The sequence below is a fragment of the Mustelus asterias genome, chromosome 15 (genome assembly GCF_964213995.1).
Source record: "Mustelus asterias chromosome 15, sMusAst1.hap1.1, whole genome shotgun sequence".
NCBI lineage: Eukaryota > Metazoa > Chordata > Chondrichthyes > Carcharhiniformes > Triakidae > Mustelus > Mustelus asterias.
The window spans coordinates 38,554,018-38,574,787 of NC_135815.1; the positions used below are offsets into that span (position 1 = coordinate 38,554,018).

Genomic DNA, 20,770 nt, shown 5'->3' on the forward strand with positions numbered 1-20,770 from the left:
CTCCAAAAATCTTCCAAGCTACAATGGGTAGATTTAGCACGGTGTGCTGCATAGCTTGTGTGATCAGGGTAGTATGTTGATTGAGACCACAGCAGAGGAAGAGAATCTTTAAGTATTGGATTAAGTGTTAAAAAAGGCTCAGTGATCAGAATATGAAGTTGTAAAGTAACAGTTGTGCTCTTGTGCAGTCTGAGGTAATGTACCTTGGCCTGATAATCCATGAAAAGGGGCCACAGTCTGTTTAAGAGAAGATAGAGCCTATAATCAATATTCCCCCAAAACAAAAGATGTGTCTGAGCTTAGATCTTTTCTCGATATGGTTCAATCCTAGCAGTTTCTGTCTGCAACTGTATTAGCTCCATTACGAGCTGTTGAAGAAAGATGTGAAATGGGAATGATCCAACTCTCAACACGATGTTTATGATGCATGCAAGAAAAGCTTGATCAGTGACGCGCTTCTTGTTCATGATGACCTGAAGCTACCATGTAACAATTTAAATGATAGAGTTGGAGCAGTGATGTCATGGATGGTGGGCAGGAGAAACCTATAGCACTCAGGTCTCATACTCCCACCAAGAGTGAATGAAGCTAAGCTCAGGCAGAAAGGAAACGCTTGGAATCATCTTCACAATCAAAGATTTTCACCGGTTTATCTTGGGTAGAAACTTAATAACAGATCACAAAACCCATAATAGCTAATCTCGGATCAAAATCTGCAGTTCTGATGATGGAAGTGTCAGAGATATGCTGTACTTCTCTCACAGTACTACAACATTGAATATTGCAGTTTGGAAGAGAATGCTATCACTGAAGTACCATCAGTTCGCTACAAGAAGACTTGCAGGCTGTGAAGGGGTAATCTTCACAGCAGAGATAGTGGATGATGACTTTCCTATCACTGCAACTGTAATTGCAGCAAAGCTCTGAAAAACTCGCTGCACAAAAGAGTCTACAAACAGAAAGGATAAAAAGAACTCAACCAGTGTATAGCTGAGCAACTGAAACCATTCCACAATCGTCATAATGAGTTGTCATATTAGCAGCGCTGCATTAAGTGGGGTCAAAACTGAGTGATACTTAGTTCTTTAAGAGACAAGATTCTGGGAGAAGTCAATACTGAACACACAAAAATAGAATAATAGAATCCCTGCAGTGCAGAAAGAGGCCATTCAATCCATTGAGCCTTGCACTGACAACAATCCCACCCAGGCCCTATCCCTGTAACCCCATGTATTTACTCTGCTAATATGTCTGATACTAAGGGACAATTTAACATGGCCAATCAACCTAACCTGCACATCTTTGGATTGTGGGAGGAAACCGGAGCACCCCAGGAGGAAATCCATGCAGACATGGGGTGAAACGTGCAAACTCCACATAGACAGAGACCTGAGGCCGGACTTGAACCTGGGTTCCTAGTGCTATGAGACAGTAGTGCTAATCACTGTGCCACCATGCTACAGTAGTCAGCATGATATCCATAATGAGAGCTTTCCTTTTTTGACCTAGCCGATGACCTAGAAACAAGTTCTATTTTTGCCCCCTCCCATTTTCCTTGGGGTCACCACAATGCTAGTTGATCACCCTTCTCCATCGCTTCCTGACACTCACAGATTCCTCTTTGAATTCAACTGTGTTTAATTTTTTCACCACTGCATCTTTCCATCTGGTCTTACTTAGCCTTCTTCTTTTTCTTCCTGGCAGTCCTATCTACATCACTCACTTCACCACATGTCCTCTCTCTCTCTCCGCAACATATGACCATTTCAATTTCAATTTCTCCTTGGCTACTTTTTTCAATGCTCCTCCAATCTTCGTGATATTGTACTTTCTCAACACTCCACACATCCGAAGCGCATTCTTCCTCCCTTATTGATGTTGTCTAAGTTTCAGGACAAAGGCCGGCTTCACGACTGTCTTAGAACATAGAACATAGAACAGTACAGCACAGAACAGGCCCTTCGGCCCACGATGTTGTGCCGAGCTTTATCTGAAACCAAGATCAAGCTATCCCACTCCCTATCATCCTGGTGCGCTCCATGTGCCTATCTAATAACCGCTTAAATGTTCCTAAAGTGTCTGACTCCACTATCACTGCAGGCAGTCCATTCCACACCCCAACCACTCTCTGCGTAAAGAACCTACCTCTGATATCCTTCCTATATCTCCCACCACGAACCCTATAGTTATGCCCCCTTGTAATAGCTCCATCCACCCGAGGAAATAGTCTTTGAACGTTCACTCTATCTATACCCTTCATCATTTTATAAACCTCTATTAAGTCTCCCCTCAGCCTCCTCCGCTCCAGAGAGAACAGCCCTAGCTCCCTCAACCTTTCCTCATAAGACCTACCCTCCAAACCAGGCAGCATCCTGGTAAATCTCCTCTGCACTCTTTCCAGCGCTTCCACATCCTTCTTATAGTGAGGTGACCAGAACTGCACACAATATTCCAAATGTGGTCTCACCAAGGTCCTGTACAGTTGCAGCATAACCCCACGGCTCTTAAACTCCAACCCCCTGTTAATAAAAGCTAACACACTATAGGCCTTCTTTACAGCTCTATCCACTTGAGTGGCAACCTTGAGATCTGTGGATATGGACCCCAAGATCTCTCTGTTCCTCCACAGTCTTCAGAACCCTACCTTTGACCCTGTAATCCACATTTAAATTAGTCCTACCAAAATGAATCACCTCACATTTATAGGTGATTCATAGGTCTTGTAGGTTCTTTATTTCAGTTTCAGCGATACTTTTCAATGGCATAGCAAACACTCCACTGCACTTCTCCTAACTGCTCGAACCAGAGTTAATCCATCACTTATTTTCCATGTTTATAATGCCACCACTAAGCCTAGGTACTTGAAACTACTCACATTCTCCAAGTCTTCAACCATAATCTTTACACCTTTTTAAAAGTTTATTTATTAGTGTCACAAGTTGGCTTACATTAACACTGCAGTGAAGTTACTATGAAAATCCCTTAGTCGCCATACTCAGGTGTCTGTTCAGGTACACTGAGGGAGAATTCAGCATAGCTAATGCACTTATCCAGCACATTTTTCGGAGGAAATTGGAGCAAATTGAGGAAACCCACAAGACATGGGAGAACATGCAGATTCTGCACAGACAGTAACTAAAGTCAGGAAACGAACCTGGGTCCCTGGCGCTTTGAAGCAGCAGTGCTAACCACTGTGTCACTATGCTGCCCTTCACTCGTACCTAGAATCATTGGTTAGGAAATGTACTATTTGCCAAAATTGTAGTAATGTACTGCCAAAACACCTTTGCAAAGACCATTACAAAGAGTACATATAGACCTCCGAGAAAAGGGAAATGCCAGTCTCTTGGTATTCATTGATAGCCACTCTAGGTGGATTGAAGTAAAACAAATGAATCAAAACACCATTATTGAATGAATAAAAACGAATTGCTGTCTACTTTTGCTTGGCCTGGTTTACCAGGGGAGCTTGTCTCAGATATCCACTTGTAAAAAAATCCATACCAAGATCTCATGAATCATCAAATGGAGCAACTGATTGGCTGAGAAAGAAACAGGATCTCCATTCAATACTGAACCCAAATCAAGCAGTCCGAAACCTGGCTCAACATCAAAACCTGTAAAGATCAGGAAGACCTTGTAAACTAGTTACCAAGCTTGATTTGGAGATGTAATTTAAGAAGAAAAAGCCAGTTGTAAATGTGCCTAGTGTACACATCCATAAAGATTGTAAAACATTACATGTTTAAGAGGCATGTTTTCAAAGAATTGTTTTATGAACAACTCACAGCCTTTTTTATATGTGTCAGAGAGAAGTTTACCTACAATACTTTTCTTTTAGAAATGGAAAGCAGAAAGTTTTATGGCACAAGAACCAAAAAATGCTGGAAATACTCAGCAAGTCGGGAAGCATATGGGGAGAGAAACAGAGAAAGTGTTTCAAGTTGATGGTCTTTCATCACAACTGAAGAATGATAGAAAAGTAAGAGTTTTTAAGCTATTAGAATGGGGAAGGCAGCAGGAAGAACACTGGATAGGTCAGTGATAGTGTAGACACCAGGGGAGATTAAATAATAAAAGATTTCATGATGGGCAGCAAGGTGGCACAGTGGTTAGCACTGTTGCCTCACAACACCAGGGACCCGGGTTCGATTCCGGTCTTGGGTCACTGCGTGGAGTTTGTACGTTCTCCCCTTGTCTGCATAGGTTTCTTTTGGGTGTACTGGTTTCCTCCGACAGTCCAGAGATGTGCAGGTTAGGTGGATTAGCCATGCCAAATTTACCTTAGTGTAGGTTAGGAGGGGTTAACAGGGTAAATATGTGGATTGCGGGGATGGGGCCTGGTTGGGATTGTTGTTGGTGCAGCCTCAATGAGCCAAATGGCCTCCATCTGCTCTGTAGGAATTCTATGATTCATGATGAAACAGCCAAAGAGAATGGTAATGGATATCGTAAAGAAACAAAGGTTGAGTCCAAATGAGACATGAATTACCACATCCAGACCATCCGAATGTAAAATGAAAAAAGAAAGAAACAAGACAAGACTGACTCAGCAAAACTAAAAAGAAGAAAGAGAAGCATATGGAACAAAATGAAGGCAGAGGCTATGATCTGAAGTTGTTGAACTCAGTGTTGAGTCCAGAAGGCTGCAGCACCCTCAGTTGAAAGATAAGGTGCTGTTTACCAAGTTTCCGTTGAGCTTCACAGGAATGCTGTAGCAGGCCAGGGACAGACTGGTTAGCAAGGGAGCAAGCAGAAAAATTAAAATGACAGGCCACCAAAACTGGGGTCGTGCTCGCAGACTAAATGGAGGTGTGCCATAAAGTGGTCACCTTGTTTGCATTTGGTCTCCCCAGTGTAGAGGTGACCACATTGCAAGCAGCAAATACAGTACACCAAATTGAAAGAAGTACAAATAAATTGTTGTTTCACACGGTCATTTGGCCGATTGATTCCATGCCAGCTAACTGCAGAACAAAGCAGCATGACACCAGTGAAGAAGATTGACATGAGATATAGCCAGTTCACAAGGGTAAACTTCCTCTGTCTTTACGTACTGCGCATGCACGAACATCACATCACATAACTGAAATGTATGAATGCATTACACCCTGATGCTGGGATGGTGCTGAGGAACCAGCATGCTGGTTGGCAGGGCTATTATTAGCACCCACTCACCTCTGATCCTAGCTCTAATGAAGGCTTAAAATCAAGCCCACTGAGCTACCCTCAGACTTATGTCTGTCTAAAACTACCTCTATTTAAAGTCTAGGTGATAGTCAAAAATCTTAAGTAATTTTGTAAAGCTTACACATATTCTCCAGAATACTGAAGGTTTAAGGTAATCCGTAAATAATTTTAACAAGAATATCTGAGAAAAGTAGTACTGTAGGCCCTATGCTGCTTGGCAAACTCAAATTCATGTATAACATAATAAATGTTCACAGCTAACCGCATTTGTGTTCAAGGATTTTTGTGCTCCTGGGCAATTCTCTTTTTAAGTCAGGAAAAGCTGCCTTCTTTTTCTTCAGTCTGTCATCTCGACTTCTTGCTCTTCTCACTAAAGGAAAGGTCTGGTAGCAATGGGACCCAAAACGTGAGCTGTGACAATATCTGTTTTTGGTTGTTAGCTAAGCGTCCCCAGCATCAGATTTCGGGGTACCCTAAAGATGTGCTGGGGAATCTCTCAGGGAAGTTCCCAGATAAGAGTTTATGCGGCAATTGACAAGAAAGACTAACTTCCCCTGGGCAGTTGCATTGAGACCCATCCAACAAAGCGAGTTAAATTGCTAACTGGATGGTTCTGTCAGGGTTATGCTAATAGTTACTCAGAAAAAGTTAGAAGGAAAGAAATCTACCTCTAACTTCTGTGTAGTTATTTTAGATATCATTACTGATCCCCACACAGAACACCCTATGCCCGTGACCCTCCAGAACATCCTCCCTACCCCTGATTAATCACTCCCGTACAATGTTCCCTACCCTCAAACTCCCCTGAGGGATTCTGACCATGATGTGATCCCCACCCACATTAGACTTCCCCGTCCTCCCCCAACCCCCTATCCATGGCCCCACTCTCATCGCTGACCTGACCCAACCCGCCCCTCCTGCAAACTCCCCACCAACTCATCCCCACTCCTGATCCGACCCACGCTAATCAAACCTATCCCCCCCCCTACAACCTCTGACCTCTGATCCTCCCCTGCCCACTGACTTCCGAACACTCCCACCCCTGACCTCCAACACCCCCCACTCCCCATGACCTCCATTCCACCTTGACCTCCCACTCCCCCCACCTCCACCCAAACTCCAATCACCCCACCCCAATGTCCCACAACAAATCTCCCCCAATTTCAAACGACATTAATGTCTTGTAATTCCAGCAGGCAATTGCCTTCTGATGCTGGTTGGATGCTATGGCCCACTGCTTTCCAGATTCATTGGCTGGAACTCTACCACCTCGCCCACCACGGAATGGAGCAGGCGGGGGTCCGACAACGAAAATCTCCGTTGATCTCGGGCGGGAATTTCCGGTCTCGCCCGAGCGAAGCCGTAAAATCCCACCCATTATGCCTTGCACCTTAAAAATGTAATGCTTTAGGGAAGTTCCTGGCAGTGTAAGGAAAACTAAATCTTTAAATAAGACTATTTCTATGAAATTCAAAGATATTCATTTTAATGCTGAAATATTTTTAAGTTATATAGGAGGAGTTTTGGTGGTTCAGCAGATGGCTGTCCTACCTCTGAACAGGAAGGCTTTGATCCAAGTTCCATTCTAGGACTTGTTGGCTGAGAAAGAACCCAACCAGTATACAGGCAAGCCAGCATGTATCGGTGCCAGTTTCCAGCCTGGATAAGTGGGGCAAAGTTAGTGAAAGGAAGGACATCCAGCAGTAAAACCACCTGTCAAATCCAATAAAAATAGTGGCTGATAGGAAGGAGTGATCCATTTAACACAGGAAACATCAAGCGAGAAAGAACTTCGTGTGGTGACTTTTATATTCTCATTATGGCCTCTGTTCCAATTCATTATTATATTGTAGGCAGGTTTACACAAATACTAAATAAGAAAAATAACCAGTTAACTTATTTTTTGCTTAAAGGTTGCACATTGGCCAGAACATTGAACATGATCCCTGCCTTTCTTCAAATAATGTCATGGGATCTTTCACCTACATCAAACAGGGCCAAGCATTTCATCTTGCTCCCAAATGACAGCATTGCTGGGATTGCGGCACTCAAATTCTGATACAGAGCTAAATGTCTTCACTTTCTTCTTCATTCCCTTTGTTTACATAGGTCGTATTCTTTATAAATTACTTTACATCAAGAATTTTTTTTTACTTTATTGATTGTAAACACACTTAAATATATTACATGTGCATTGAATCTTCATGGTTTCAAATTCACGTTGTACCTTGGAAAAGCGTTTTGTAAAATCAAAACTTACTTTGGAAGAATTAATAATTGGGGAGCAGTTAAGAAATGCTAATAGCATTTTTTCACTTTTTAACTGATTCCGCCAATGTTTTGGTGCACACACATGTTATATTTTCCCCTTTGCTTTTTTAGGCCACCAGCTGTCTCTGAATTTTTTTTATATTTCACCAATATTTCACTACATTAGTCCTTCATAAACAAACCAGGGAATGCAAAATTGATAAGTGTGAACTTTGTTTCTTAGTTGCTGCCAAGGGTGATTGCAGCAATGTTACTTTTTTTCTCTAATTTGAACAATAATGGTTTTTCTTTCTATTGGATGTATATCTGATATATTGTAAAAAAAAGGGCTGAAGAACTCTGGTTAAGATAGAAACCATGGATATGGTTTCCCTGTTCATTACTCTCATTATTTGCCAGGTTTCGGTGGGTGCATAAAAGATCTTAGATTTACGAAAGGTGCTCTCGTAAACTTGGTGACTGCCTCCATTAATGCTGTCAGAGTAAATCTGGATGGATGCTTACCACTGGACGGTACTGGTAACTGTGAAGGAAAGAATTCCGTTGTTGTGTACACCGGCAAGGAACACACTGTATACGATGATGGTTTGCATCCATTTACAGGTAAAATATTTTACTAAAACGTTTCCTGTAAGATTTTTCAGCATTTACTTTCACCAGGTGATGTTTAACATGTTATTCTTGTTTACCTTTTGAAGAATATTTATACAGAGTCGTTGCATCAAATCAAGGAGGGTCGGTGTTTAGTCCTTGGGAGCGAGGGCGCACAAAAGAAGGAGGTAACACGTGATTTGTTTATCATTTCATAACCTTGCTGTTCCTATTTCAGTTATAAAAGAAAATGTTTTTCCTGATGTTGAATGTTTTGACAACTAAATGCTAAATGTAGGCCGTTACTCAATCAAAGATCAACATCTCTTCAAAGGATGTAAACATTTTTGAAATAAAACAGAAAATGCTGGAAAGACTCAAGCTCTGGCAGTATCCGCAGAGAAAGAAAGAGTTAAAGTTTTGAGTCCGTATGACTTTTCTTCAGAATTGAAGAGCAGCAGAAATGAGATGGGTTATTATAGTTTGAGAAGGGGTGGAGAATGTGGAGCAGAATAGAAGGTCACAGACAGATGAGAGCTCAGCAGAGATTGAGCAAGCTGTCATGGATTTGAGACGAAGGGAGTGTTAATGGCAGTGTTAAAGACTAAAGAAGGTGCTAATAGTGACATAAAGATGAGGTGACAGAATATGTTAATAGCAGAAAAAGGATCAGCACCCTGTGAAACCAAAATAAGTCACTAATGCCCCTTCTCCGGGCAGGGGGGAAAAAATCTTTGCTCAGTCCACAAGCATAACCCCGATCTTCTTGTTGCTTGCCATTTTATCTCACCGTCTTGCTCTCATGGCCACATTTCCCTTCTTGGCCTGCTGTGATGCTCCAGTAAAGCCTAACATAAACAGGAGGAATAGCACCTGACCTTCCAATTAGGCACTTTACAGACTTTAACACTGAGTTGAACAACTTCAGACCATGAACCCTCTCCTCCATTTTGATTTTTCCCTCAAACCCCTCCCCCACAGGGACATCTGTAACATAATTTTGCTTTCACAGAGTGCTGAGCCGTGTCCTACTATTAACATATTCTGTTACCTTACCTTCATGCTATTATTAATACCAATTTTAGTCTTTAACACTATCAATAATATTCCCTTGTCTTACATCCATTACATCTTTTTAAATCCCTCTTGAACCCCTACCTATCCCTGATCTTCTATTCTGCTCCACTTTCTCCACCCTCCTCTCCAACTATATAATCCATCATATCCCTTTCAGCTCTGAAAAAGAGTCATATGGGCCGATTCTGGGTCAGACGTGGCTCACAGAATGGAATTCTCCGTTGGTCTCAGGCAGGACTTTATAAGCCTTGCCTGTGCGAGGTCATAAAATACCGGCCATGGACTCCAAACGTTAGCTCTGTTTCTCTCTTCACAGACGGGGGTGGGGGGGGAGTAAATACAGGCCAGGCCACTTTGAGAAATCTCCTACCCTTCTTCAAATAGTAATGTGGGATGCTTTATGTCCACCTGAAATAGTGGGCAGTCCCCAATATAACACCTCATTTGCAAGATGGGACTACCCTAATTGTTCAGAACTTCCCCCAGTACTGCATTGAAATGCCAGCTTTGATGATGTACTTACGCCTTTGAACTGGGGTTTGAAAGCACAACCTTCTCATTCTTGTTTTTTGTTACTTATTCTTTCATGGGATGTGGGGCTCACTGGCAAGGCCCGCATTTGTTACCCATCCTTAATTACTCCTGAACTGAGTGGCTTGCAAAGCCATTTTAAAGGGCAATTGGAAATGACAGTTATGCTATATTTAAAACGATCTGCTTAGCTGGTACAGGGCTTAACAAAAGAAATATAGACACTGCCCAATTCTTTTACTGATTATGTTCATTCATCAAACTGGTAATAATGCTGAGAGAGGTAACTATTTTGCCGAATAGAATGTTTGACCCTTGTTAGCCTTGTAATTAACAGATAGAACAATACTGAATATTTATTGCACATACTATATGGCAATGCTATTGCAGGCATAAACATGTTTTTAGCATACAGAATATAGACAAAGTAAGGACTAGCTTGTACTATAGTTAAGTGATAGACAAATGATCAGGTTAAACAATGTGTTTGATAAAACTATACATGTATAGATATTTTCACAAAAGAAACCATGGCTGGAATTCTATGGAAATGACCAAAATCCTGCCGCTGAGGCTGAAAGCAAGAGGCACATCCCCCCCCCCCCCCCCACCATGGCCAATTATGTGGCTGCCACCAGGGTCCCATTTCAATTAAAGATGGTGGACTGTAGTGGTGGCCCATGGACAGGCTGATGCCTAAGGGAGATGGTGTCTCAATGGCTGAGGGACCCTTGAAAAGGGGCAGGTGGGGTTGGAGGAATGCCAGGGCCAGATAGGAGACATTCTTGATGCACAGATGTTGGTGTTGTCATGGAGGAGGCAGTCATTCCACCTCTGTGGTCAGTGAAATACCTGAAAAGGAGACACCCCCATCCCCACTGGAGCCCAAAAGGAAGCTGCCAGCTCTGAGTGGGCAATCTCCCCATGTGGCAGTGGCCCCCTTCCCTCACAAATGGAAATACACTTTCCACATCCACTCTGTCAAATCCCCTCACTATTTTACATGTTTCATTAAGATTACCTCAAAGTCTTTTGAACTCTAATGGATACAGGCACAGCCTAACCTACCTTCCCTTATAAGATAACCCCTCCATCTCAGGTGTCAGTGGAGCAAACCTTCTCTGAACTGTTTCTAACGCATTTATATCCTTTCCAAAATATGGAGACCAAAATTGTGCACGGTACTCCAGATGTGGGGCGGAAGTTTCTATCTGGAGATTAAGTGCAGTGGCAAGTGAGTAAGTCAACGTGATTCTCGCTGAATGGTGGGATGGATTTTCACACAAAATCTTCTACTTTTCATTATGTATCAGTGAGGATCTCATTGAATCTCATGGTCAGGCAGGCAGAGATTGATCTGTCCTGCCATTAACCCGTGGGGGCAAATGTCCTGCGGCCATATTTAAATGGCATGTACACTCACATTCCCTCACAGCAGCCCCAATGTGGGCTAAAGGTTAAATTAGGGTGGTGCCCAAAAGAAATACACCCACTGCTTCACAGTTCAGCAATGCCTCTCTGGAACAACTCCTTCTGGCCATCAAGGAAAGGTGGGAAGTTCTTTTTCCCCAGGATGGGAGCAGAAGGTCCACCACAACCTGGCTACACTGGCCTGGGAGGAGGTCATGATGTGGAGATGCCGGCATTGGACTGGGGTGAACACAGTAAGAAGTCTCACAACACCAGGTTAAAGTCCAACAGGTTTATTTGGTAGCAAATACCATAAGCTTTCGGAGCGCTGCTCCTTCGTCAGATGGAGTGGAAACCTGGGAGGAGGTCACCAGGAAGATTCTGTAACTCTCGACCCCTTTTGTCAACGGTCACAAAAAATGGACAGCCCTGCAGTGCCGAAGAAGGATGAATGCTTTGATCCACTCCACCGTTCTCCATCAACAATATATAGCATGATCAAATGCCCAATTCTGTTCCCTGAGTTCTGTTTGACTTGCTGCTTTTACCAGTTCTAAATCCTCTCTTATCTGTAAGGGACCTGATAATGCTTCATCCAGGACCACAACTCGGATCCTTTCATGAATCAGCTCCTCCTTTAGGATTCCATGGTCACGGTTCCCTGCCAGCCGAAAGAGATTGTTGATGAACAATTGCCTGGTCTTTGTTTTTTAAAAATTAAATTTAGTTCTATTATCACATTCCAAAGGATGCTGAAATAAGAGTCAGAAGCTTGCAGGACTTCTTCATAAGAAGTTGGAGACTCATTCACCCCTGCCTTTCTGTCACATCATCAGCAATAGATCCTACTGCATAAAAGAGTGCACTGACCTGGTCTTTCTGATCTTTTGTTGTGTAATCTTGAAGCAGTTCTGTACCTGTGAAGCTTTTTCTTTAGTTGTCCCAGTCCTGTCCCTGCTGTGAACCTTCTGTACTCTGAAATAGCTCTGGGAGTTGTAGTGCGGATGCCTTGCTTTGGAATTGTTCCTGCTTCTCTGTTGCTGCTTGCTGCCTTGGACCTGTGCTCATTGCTATCTGGTCTCTGCATCTGTGTCTCAGCATGCATCTGCTGCTCTTGCAATGTTCCAATGTCTTGCTGAGTCTAACATTTTTTTTTCTTTTCATCCTTCCTTCATTCTTTTACTTGCCAGCCCTTTATCTTCTTTTTAAAGTCTGCTGGGTCTTTTACTCATTGCCACCATGTTTCATTGTGTGTTCGGGATATGGACAGCAATTTTAGGGGATTGTCTATTTTCCCAAAATGTGCTTCTATGTCTGTAGTTTCTCAAAACCATTACTCTTACTTACAGTAAGTATTTACACATTTGGACCTCTGCATGATGTTAGAATATCACAAATTTCCAAATCTTTCTTTCTTCTCCATCATGTAATCAGACAGCATTTATACTTCTGATGCTAATCCTCTAGTTTACAATTGCAACAATCTCTCAAGGCTAACACATACCTCCAGCTATTCAGCTATGACAGGCACATCACCCAAACATAGTACAACACAGCTGTGTAGAAGGAAGTATGCCTAACTGAGGGGAACATATCAGAACCAGGGTGGGAGAGGCGTGCCTGCATCATCGAAGCTCGCTGGAGGAATCTGTTCTGCATCATGGGCTGATGGTAGCAGAGGCCATTGCATCCAGTACTACTGAGAACATTGATGCAGGTGGCAGTATTTTCCTGCCTTATTGCTCTTCTCAAATTCCACCTTAGAATAACCCTCTCCGCAGTCCATCCATTCTTTTCAGATACTCAAAACTGCTGCCTTGCCAACCAGTGCAAATTGGAGAGAAGGGGCGAGTGCAGCAGCACAGCTCGAATAAAGAAGCACTGTCACTTAATCCAACACTTTCAGCCATCAGCTCAGATACTGGCACTCCACAAACTTTGGATGTGAGTATAGCATTTGGATCAGAACATGGTAAATCACTGGACATATTGGGTTGTAGTCAGGCCAGCGGAATAGAACATGGAATTTTAGAATCCCTTCAGTGCAGAAGGAGGCCATTTGGCCCATCGAGTCTACACCGATTACAATCCCACCCAGGGTCTATTCCCGCAACCCCACATATTTACCCTGATAATCCCTCTGACACTAGGGTCAATTTAGCATGGCCAATCAACCTAACCCGCACATCTTTGGACTGTGGGAGGAAATCGGAGCACCCGGAGGAAACCCACGCAGAACAGGGAGAATGTGCAAACTCCATACAGACAGTGTCCCAAGGCTGGAATCGAACCCAGATCCCTGGCGCTGTGAGGCAGCAGTGCTAACCACTATGCCACCATGCCGCCCTGGTGGACATCTTGTCTACCAACTCCCCAGAAGGTGAGGTTGTAGTACGTTTAATTACAGGTGTTAGCGCGAGTGGGCGAACATGACCACTTCGGACTCAGAGTCAGGTTCAACAGCGGTACAGCTTTATTAACGTCGACGGAGGTGCAATCAGGACATACCAACAGCACTGTCCCAAAAGCACTCTGAAGGCCCGCCGCAATGGTCTACAGTTATACTCGAACTTTGACACGTTGTATGATTCAAATGTTAATGTTTTGTTTATAGTATTTGACTCTGATCATTCTGTTTGATGTTTTAAGTACAGTATCAATGTTTAGGTATGGTAATCGTTTCCGTCCGATGGGTTTATCAATGGACTAGAATCTCCCCGGGGTTTCTTGAACAATGGGTGTTTGGCTGATCTCAGGAAGTCTTTTGAGGCTAAGAAGGCTTCCTGATATCACTTGGTTAGGTCAGTGGTGCTGATTTGATTAGATGAGTTTCCTTTGGTGCCACCCTGTCTGGCCCCCTTTTGTGCGTTAGACCTTGTTTGCATTTTAAAAGCATGCCTTTGCCTGTTTGTCTGAACGGGCGAGGAGCAACACCGTAAAATCCCGCCAAATTTGTCAGTGCTGCAGTAGACCCTCAAATGGAGGTGATGAAATCCATGCTTGCTGATTGGCAGGCTTAGACCACTGCCATCATGGTCACAGCCCTCAGTACTCAAAGGGGCATTGCGACAGCAGCCCAGCAATTTGTCCTTCAACAGATGACTATAATTCCCAAGGCACGCATCTGGGGAATTACAGTGAATCTGTGGTATGTGAATCTTTTGTGACAGAATTCATGCTCCAAGCACTGCTACACTACGAGTGCCCTTGCTGTTGCCTCACAGGGAGATAGTTTATTTGCTGCTGTCCATGCCAAGGTGTTGCATCCTGAAGCCAGGCCCTCACGGCCCAGAGCTGCTCGATCGCATCATAAAAGGCTAGCTGCAATCTTCACCAGTGAACGTCAACTGCCTTCCACCAGCCATGTTCAATCACAGGGTTGCGCTACATAGCAGCTCTGGGCCAAGCACAGGACAGGCGCTAAGTGAATGCACAAAAGTGTATAGTTATTTTTTCTTTGTATTTTTAAGTACATGGTCGGATAAAGTTATAGAAATGCTTGTTGCTTTTTATTGCAGGATTTTGTCCAACAGGAGACAGTAATGGGATGTCACAGATGGATGGGAAAATGGGAATTATAGAGCAATGAGGGTGAGAAGCTGATGTCCACAGGGAATCAGAGTTTCATTAGACGCTCAAGAACCTGGAGTGAAAAGTCTTAGATGCCTCCTTCCTGCAGCTTCCTCTTCCTCCTACTCCTGAGATAACCTCAGGCAATGGCTGAGTTCTTATGTTAACGATGTTTTCGGGGACACAGCAGGCCACCATGGATGGGGAAGCACGTTGGCAATTATTTAACAGTTAGTCTAAATGGTTCAGGCAGCAGAACCATTGTTTAACCAATGGTCTGTTCCACAATGTTTCTGGTGGCTCTCATTTTCTTCATACAGTTAAGTGGTGTAGGGGGGGTTATCAGTCAGGTCTCCAAGCATGTGGCCTCTGCTCCTTCAAGGAGATCCGAAAACAGTGGGGGGGATGAAGGCTTCATGGCTGCCAGGCTAGCGGCCATTCAACCACATGATGGTTTTTCCATGATCACACATCCAACTGTACATTAATAGACATTACCCCTTAACAGTTTCACTATATTTTCCTGTTGACACAGGAGGATTGGTGAACCATGTTGACATGGTCGAGAGTTCCTTGCACAATTGGGAACCCGACTATCTTGGCTGCTTATCTTGCTTCCCTCTGGTTGGAGAGAAAACAATGACAGTGACAGTGAACTGGGATATGGTTGCAATATCGCACACTCCCACCTAGAAGGATCCAGTCACGTAGAAGTTTTGGGTTACGGTGATCTTGGCAGCCACTGGCAGCTCCGACCTTACACTTCTGCGAGGCTGCAGATCCTCTTAAAGGAGGAGGCATAATTTTGTGATCATCTCCTTGGTGAGTCTTAGCCACTTCATACATTTGTTCTTGCTGAGGTGGAGGTAATAGAAGTATTCTTGTGTAAAACCTTTAGTTAGTAGGGTCCTCTGTAAAGACCCCGCCCCCCCACCCACTTCCTCCCTCTGCACACAGCTTCTCCTCAGCTCCATTTCCCTGACATGTTGCAGACTCATGGGCCCAGCACCTAGATCCCCAAAACTATATGGACAGGTCACAAACTTTCTCTGTCCTCCCTGTATGGATGCAACAACACTCCTTTTCCTATCCAGCAAATACTCACCAGAACTTCTCCAAAACGCATGTACAACAGTAAGTCAAAAGTATCTCCCACCGCAAGTTGGATAACTGGCCTTTTAAATAGCACTCGTGGGCATCCCTCATGCAGCTGATGATTGTTGGCACAGGCATTCACTGGACTTCCAAGGTCTAACTTTTGCAGATCCAATCAGCCTAACAGGCTATTTGAGATTGTGATCTGCCCACTGTGAAATGTTCTGGTGTGTGGAAGACATGTCCATGTACTAACTCTATTCCCAGCATGGCTGGGAAGTGGCTGGAAGCATGGTGCAAACAATTTTGAGTGCCTTTGGTTTCTATATTGCCAGCTGCCATGGAGCTGAATTTTGCAATTAACTCAGGAGTGTGTGTATTTTAAAATTTAAAGCTGCTTTCTGGAAAAATGGGGTAATATTGAGGATTATCGCGAGCACACAAGAGTGCTTTAAGACGTTTTGTTGTATCACACGAGTGCTTTTAACCTCTCTGGGCATGACTCCGACATCCATTTTTAAAAATCCCAAAGTGGATATGAAGTATTGAGTTCAAAGACTGCTCTGACCCCAATTACTGCTTCTTTCATCACTGAATCAGGAAGCCACTATGAATATTTAGTTCTATGACTTGATCGAAGGAGAATATATATTTACATATATATTATATATATGTATATAAATATTTTCAAATGTTCTGTCAATTGATCCACAGAAAGAAAGCCTGCTTTTGCTATTTCCATTTAGTGCAGCAGGCAATCCAGCATAAAGTATCTGAATATGGCAGATTTATTGCAGGATTGGGAAGAGAGGAGTATATCTGGTCACAATGTTATCACCTTAGGCAATAAATTTGGTATCAGACTGAAATATGATAACATCATTTTGCCTAATGGAAAATATCCCAATACCTGGAAGTTAAATGAGGTGAACTGGAGAATGGCTGCAAGGTATTAGTCTTCTGTGTAGTCATCCTATCTCTGTCTTCTTTTCAGTGGTGAACAGCTTGAAGTATATGTAAATCAAATCAAATTAATAACTGTAGTAGTTTTTATGTGTTTAAGAGAGCATTCGCAGCACAAAATGGACAAAAACAAATAAAGGTTTCCTTTTCATTTCTGTTCTATCCCAATGTCAAGAAAATGAGGGTAGGCCAGATTAAAAATAATTATAAAGCTAATACAAAACTGTGAATACTCCACAAATCAGGCTGCACCTGACGAGAAACAAAATTGACCAGAATTTCACCAGGATTGGAAAAAGTTAGAGAATTAAGAGGTTTCAAGTAAGTATAGTCACAGGTAAAATCACCCTAGTCCCAGATACCATAGACTGCTCTCTGCTTTGAGAGGGGGAGCTGACTGGTGGTGATTTTGACCTGAGGATCACCACACTCCAGGTGGGGGGCAAGAGTGAGAAGGCAGGGCCTTCATGAATAACCTCAGTCGGTATGGGAATTGAACCCACACTATTGGCATCACTCTGCATTACTAACCAGTAGCCAATGAGCTAAACCAACTCCCCAGGGAAAAGAGGGAGAGAAGGAAAATAATAAAATGAAAGATTTGTGATAGGGTGGAAGAGAGGGGAGATTAAAAGATAAAGTGGAAGCTGATATAGTCAAAAAGGGAATGATAATGAAATGAATGAAGAAGCTTAAATGAGTTTAGAGGAGGTGTAAATGGCAACAGCAGAAACACCACTAGCAGCTGCTGTCTGAAACAGAGGAACTGGTTGCAATCTGACATTGTTGAACTGTAGAGTCTGGAAGGCTATAATAGCTTCATCAAAGGATGAAGTGTTTTTCCTTACATTGATCCTCATTAATACAGTGTTAGAGGCCAAGGACAGACAGGTCAGAGTGGGAGCAGAACAGTTGCTGTCCTTGACCCCCGTCCACCAATCCTCTCCTGCAACTCCCTCCCCACTTCTCCATCTTCCTCCGCTCACTTGAAGATTTTTGGGGAAGAGCCTGAAGCACTACCGGCAGCAGCCACCGATCCTGGTGGCTCTGCTGGCAATGAAGAACTGCCAGGCTCGGATTAGCTGGAAGTTCTGGGAGTGGGGGAAGGAGAGTGGGGAGTGGGGAAGTGAGATTTAAATCCCAGATAAACTACAAACCTAGCCAGTTAAGTGCCTGACAGGCACCTATTTGGCTGGGCTTCTCGCTCAGAAACAATGGGGTTCTCCCACAAGTGGGTTCTCCAACCAGTAGGCTGGACTCATGTCAGTTATGTTAAATTCCACCCCATAATTCTGTAAAGCAAATAGAAGCGAAGTTTTATGATGATCTGATTGTAAAACAGAATGATGTTACATTTTTGCTGAATTCCTTCAAGCAAGAGTTGGACCTGTTTCTGACTGGGGCAGAGATCATCTCATATAAGAAGGTAGTAACGCATAACATTAATCAGGACCAGATTGATCTCCGGACTAGTTTTAATTACCTAAGGGAAGCGGAGAGGAACTTTCCAGATTTTGTCCTCTAATTGGCTGTGTCTTTTAGTTGGTTTTTCACCTTTTCTAGACTATCTAGTTCCCAGACAGAATGGAATGGGGCGTGTATGATTTGTAAAACACATACATCACATTTATGTGGGACAGGATGGATGGACCAGAGGGTATTTTTCTGTCTTCATGTTTTTTCTTACATTTTGTAATTGGGCTTCAATGTAGATTGTGTAATACTTTCATGCAACCAGATTTTCAGCAAAGCTGAATGGGATGTGTAAGAAACAAGGCCTGCCTTCTGTCAAAAATGTTAAGATAGTTTCATGGTGTTAGATGTTAATAACTATCAACTGTTTAAAAGTCTCCACTTATGGAACTAAAGTAACGCGTGTGGGCAGTTTGTTACATTTTCAAAAGGATCTATAATCCATAGAAAATATATGCAGTTTATTTTATTTAGCTACCCTCGAATAAAGTATGTGTGAGGGGAGAATGGCTTTTGAAGTGAGGGAAACTATACTGTTTCCATGGAGTGACTTGTGAGTCCACATACATTTCTGCTGGGCTAATCATCCATCATCCTGCCATAAAGCTTCTTGGGTGTTGCCACTGTGTCCCTTGTGTAGTCATTTGTAATAAAATAATAACCATCTGGTATTCCTGTAACTATTAATTAGTTACATTTGAGAGCAAAATAATTTTTGGACAAATGAATAAAATATCATTGATTTTTAAATACTATTTATTGTTGGCTTTAATATAAACCAAGTGTGTTTAAGTGCACAATGGTCCCATGTGCATTTTCAAGCTCTGCTTAAATCAGACTAGACTTTTTGGTTTTTGCTTAATTCTCAACAATGTTATTCCTGCAAATTATTTGTTTTACTGGGCTCTCCATTGCTGCTGGCTGCTCTGTAGAGCGATTACAAAAAGAAATTGACCCTGATTCTTAAAGAATGCATTAAATTAAGAATACTATTTACTAATGCAGTAGCTGAATTTGTAAGGCTGAAAATGGAGTAAATCAGAATGATCATAAGCATATGTGGATGGTCTTTCACCAAGAAAGTGAGTAGTTTATATGTATGGTTATAAATTATTAGGCAGCTTTTATCGTGGATTTTTTGTTATTGGTTCATTTTTTGCGTGCACCGTGGTGGACAACAGCTGCCACGTTTGTAAATATGATCCGATACGTTGTCTAATTGCAAGTGTCCGTCAGTTACATTCAGGGCTGGATTTGTTTATTCTTTTCCCTGCAACTCTGTCAAATGTATTTTGCGATTTTAATTTGGTTCAATTTCCTCATCCCCATCCCTTCCATTTCTCTTCACAACGGGTTGTCACATTCAGAATGCAAGGAGAAAGATTTTGTACGTTTACAAGGCTTCCAGTGTCTTTGCTGCTCAGTGCATTTAGCATCAGACATACTTGATGTAAGATGTGTATAAAGTTTTCTTTGAGGGGAGAAACCACTTTAGGAAGGCATCTCACCTGGAGGCCTGGCTTGCAGCTGATTAAATCCATCATGGGACTCCAGGGAGAAGCGAGCGTTATAATGGAGAAATACCACTGAAATTTGAAACTGTGACCACAACAGTCTGAAGGGACTACCTTAACCATTACTCTACCTGTCTTCTGCCAGATAGATTTTGAAGTATAGCAGTGAGCAGTGATTGTTCTGATCTTCATTGTTCGATACAGATTATGAAATATGACAAGTCAGTCCCAGTTGTAAACCCAGTGTATTATTTTACAAAAAAGTGTTTTAAAGCAGGATTATAGTAGTACTACTGAAAATCTACATAGCATTTTTGTGAATTCATAATGACACATTTAAAGATTTAAACAGACATAGCTTTGTGTGAAAGTCTGAAAAATAAACCTGTGTTCTCTGTTTTCAACGGTGTCAGAAAGTTGCAACTTGTAAATTATAATAATTATGGTAATTTTTGCATTCAATTTACTGCAGCCTCTAACGCTGACAGATGTGCGGTGCTTCATGTGGACTTCTGGTCTTTATCCAACTCTATTTTTTTCCTTCCAGTTCCACAAAATGTGCCGACTCCCTCAAGGATTCGCAGTATAAATGGTTACAGAGTTGAGGTGAGCTGGGACGAGCCTGCTGAGGTCAGAGGTGTAATTGAGAAGTACATTTTCAAAGCATACAATGAGGACAGTCCCAGCACGCCCCTCATCAGGGCCAACTTTACTGACACCCGTTCCCTGGCAGGTAAACTCCGCAGACTGATGAAAATAACCAGGAAAATGATTGTGTAATGAGTGTAATGCAGACTGTGCCTTAATTGAATTAAAGGCTGGGTGACACAGATACAGACACCTGTCCAATTAAGGACAGGATAAGGTGTTTACTGTTGCTGTATGGGGCTACACGAAGATGACAAGAATCATTCCGCCCACAGATTAACATAATGAAGAGGAACAGATTATAGTAGATGCCGGCCAAACTCTCTCTGATGAGGCTGCACGAAATATAGAAGTGTGTTGGTAACACATTTATGCAGGCTGCGTACTTAATATTTTAATTTGGTTGTTTTAAACTGTTATTTCTGCATAATAAGGTA

At 42.6% G+C, this 20,770-nt stretch overlaps 1 protein-coding gene across 1 annotated transcript in view; it reads left to right on the forward strand.

The window, feature by feature from the left end:
- The window catches only part of ush2a (Usher syndrome 2A (autosomal recessive, mild)), a 916,330-nt gene that overhangs the window by 378,746 nt on the left and 516,814 nt on the right, over positions 1–20,770 (forward strand). The window contains exons 28-30 of the mRNA XM_078230465.1: positions 7,861–8,064; positions 8,160–8,240; positions 20,233–20,418. Of these exons, the coding sequence (XP_078086591.1) occupies positions 7,861–8,064; positions 8,160–8,240; positions 20,233–20,418 (471 nt within the window). The remainder of the gene's footprint in view (positions 1–7,860; positions 8,065–8,159; positions 8,241–20,232; positions 20,419–20,770) is intronic.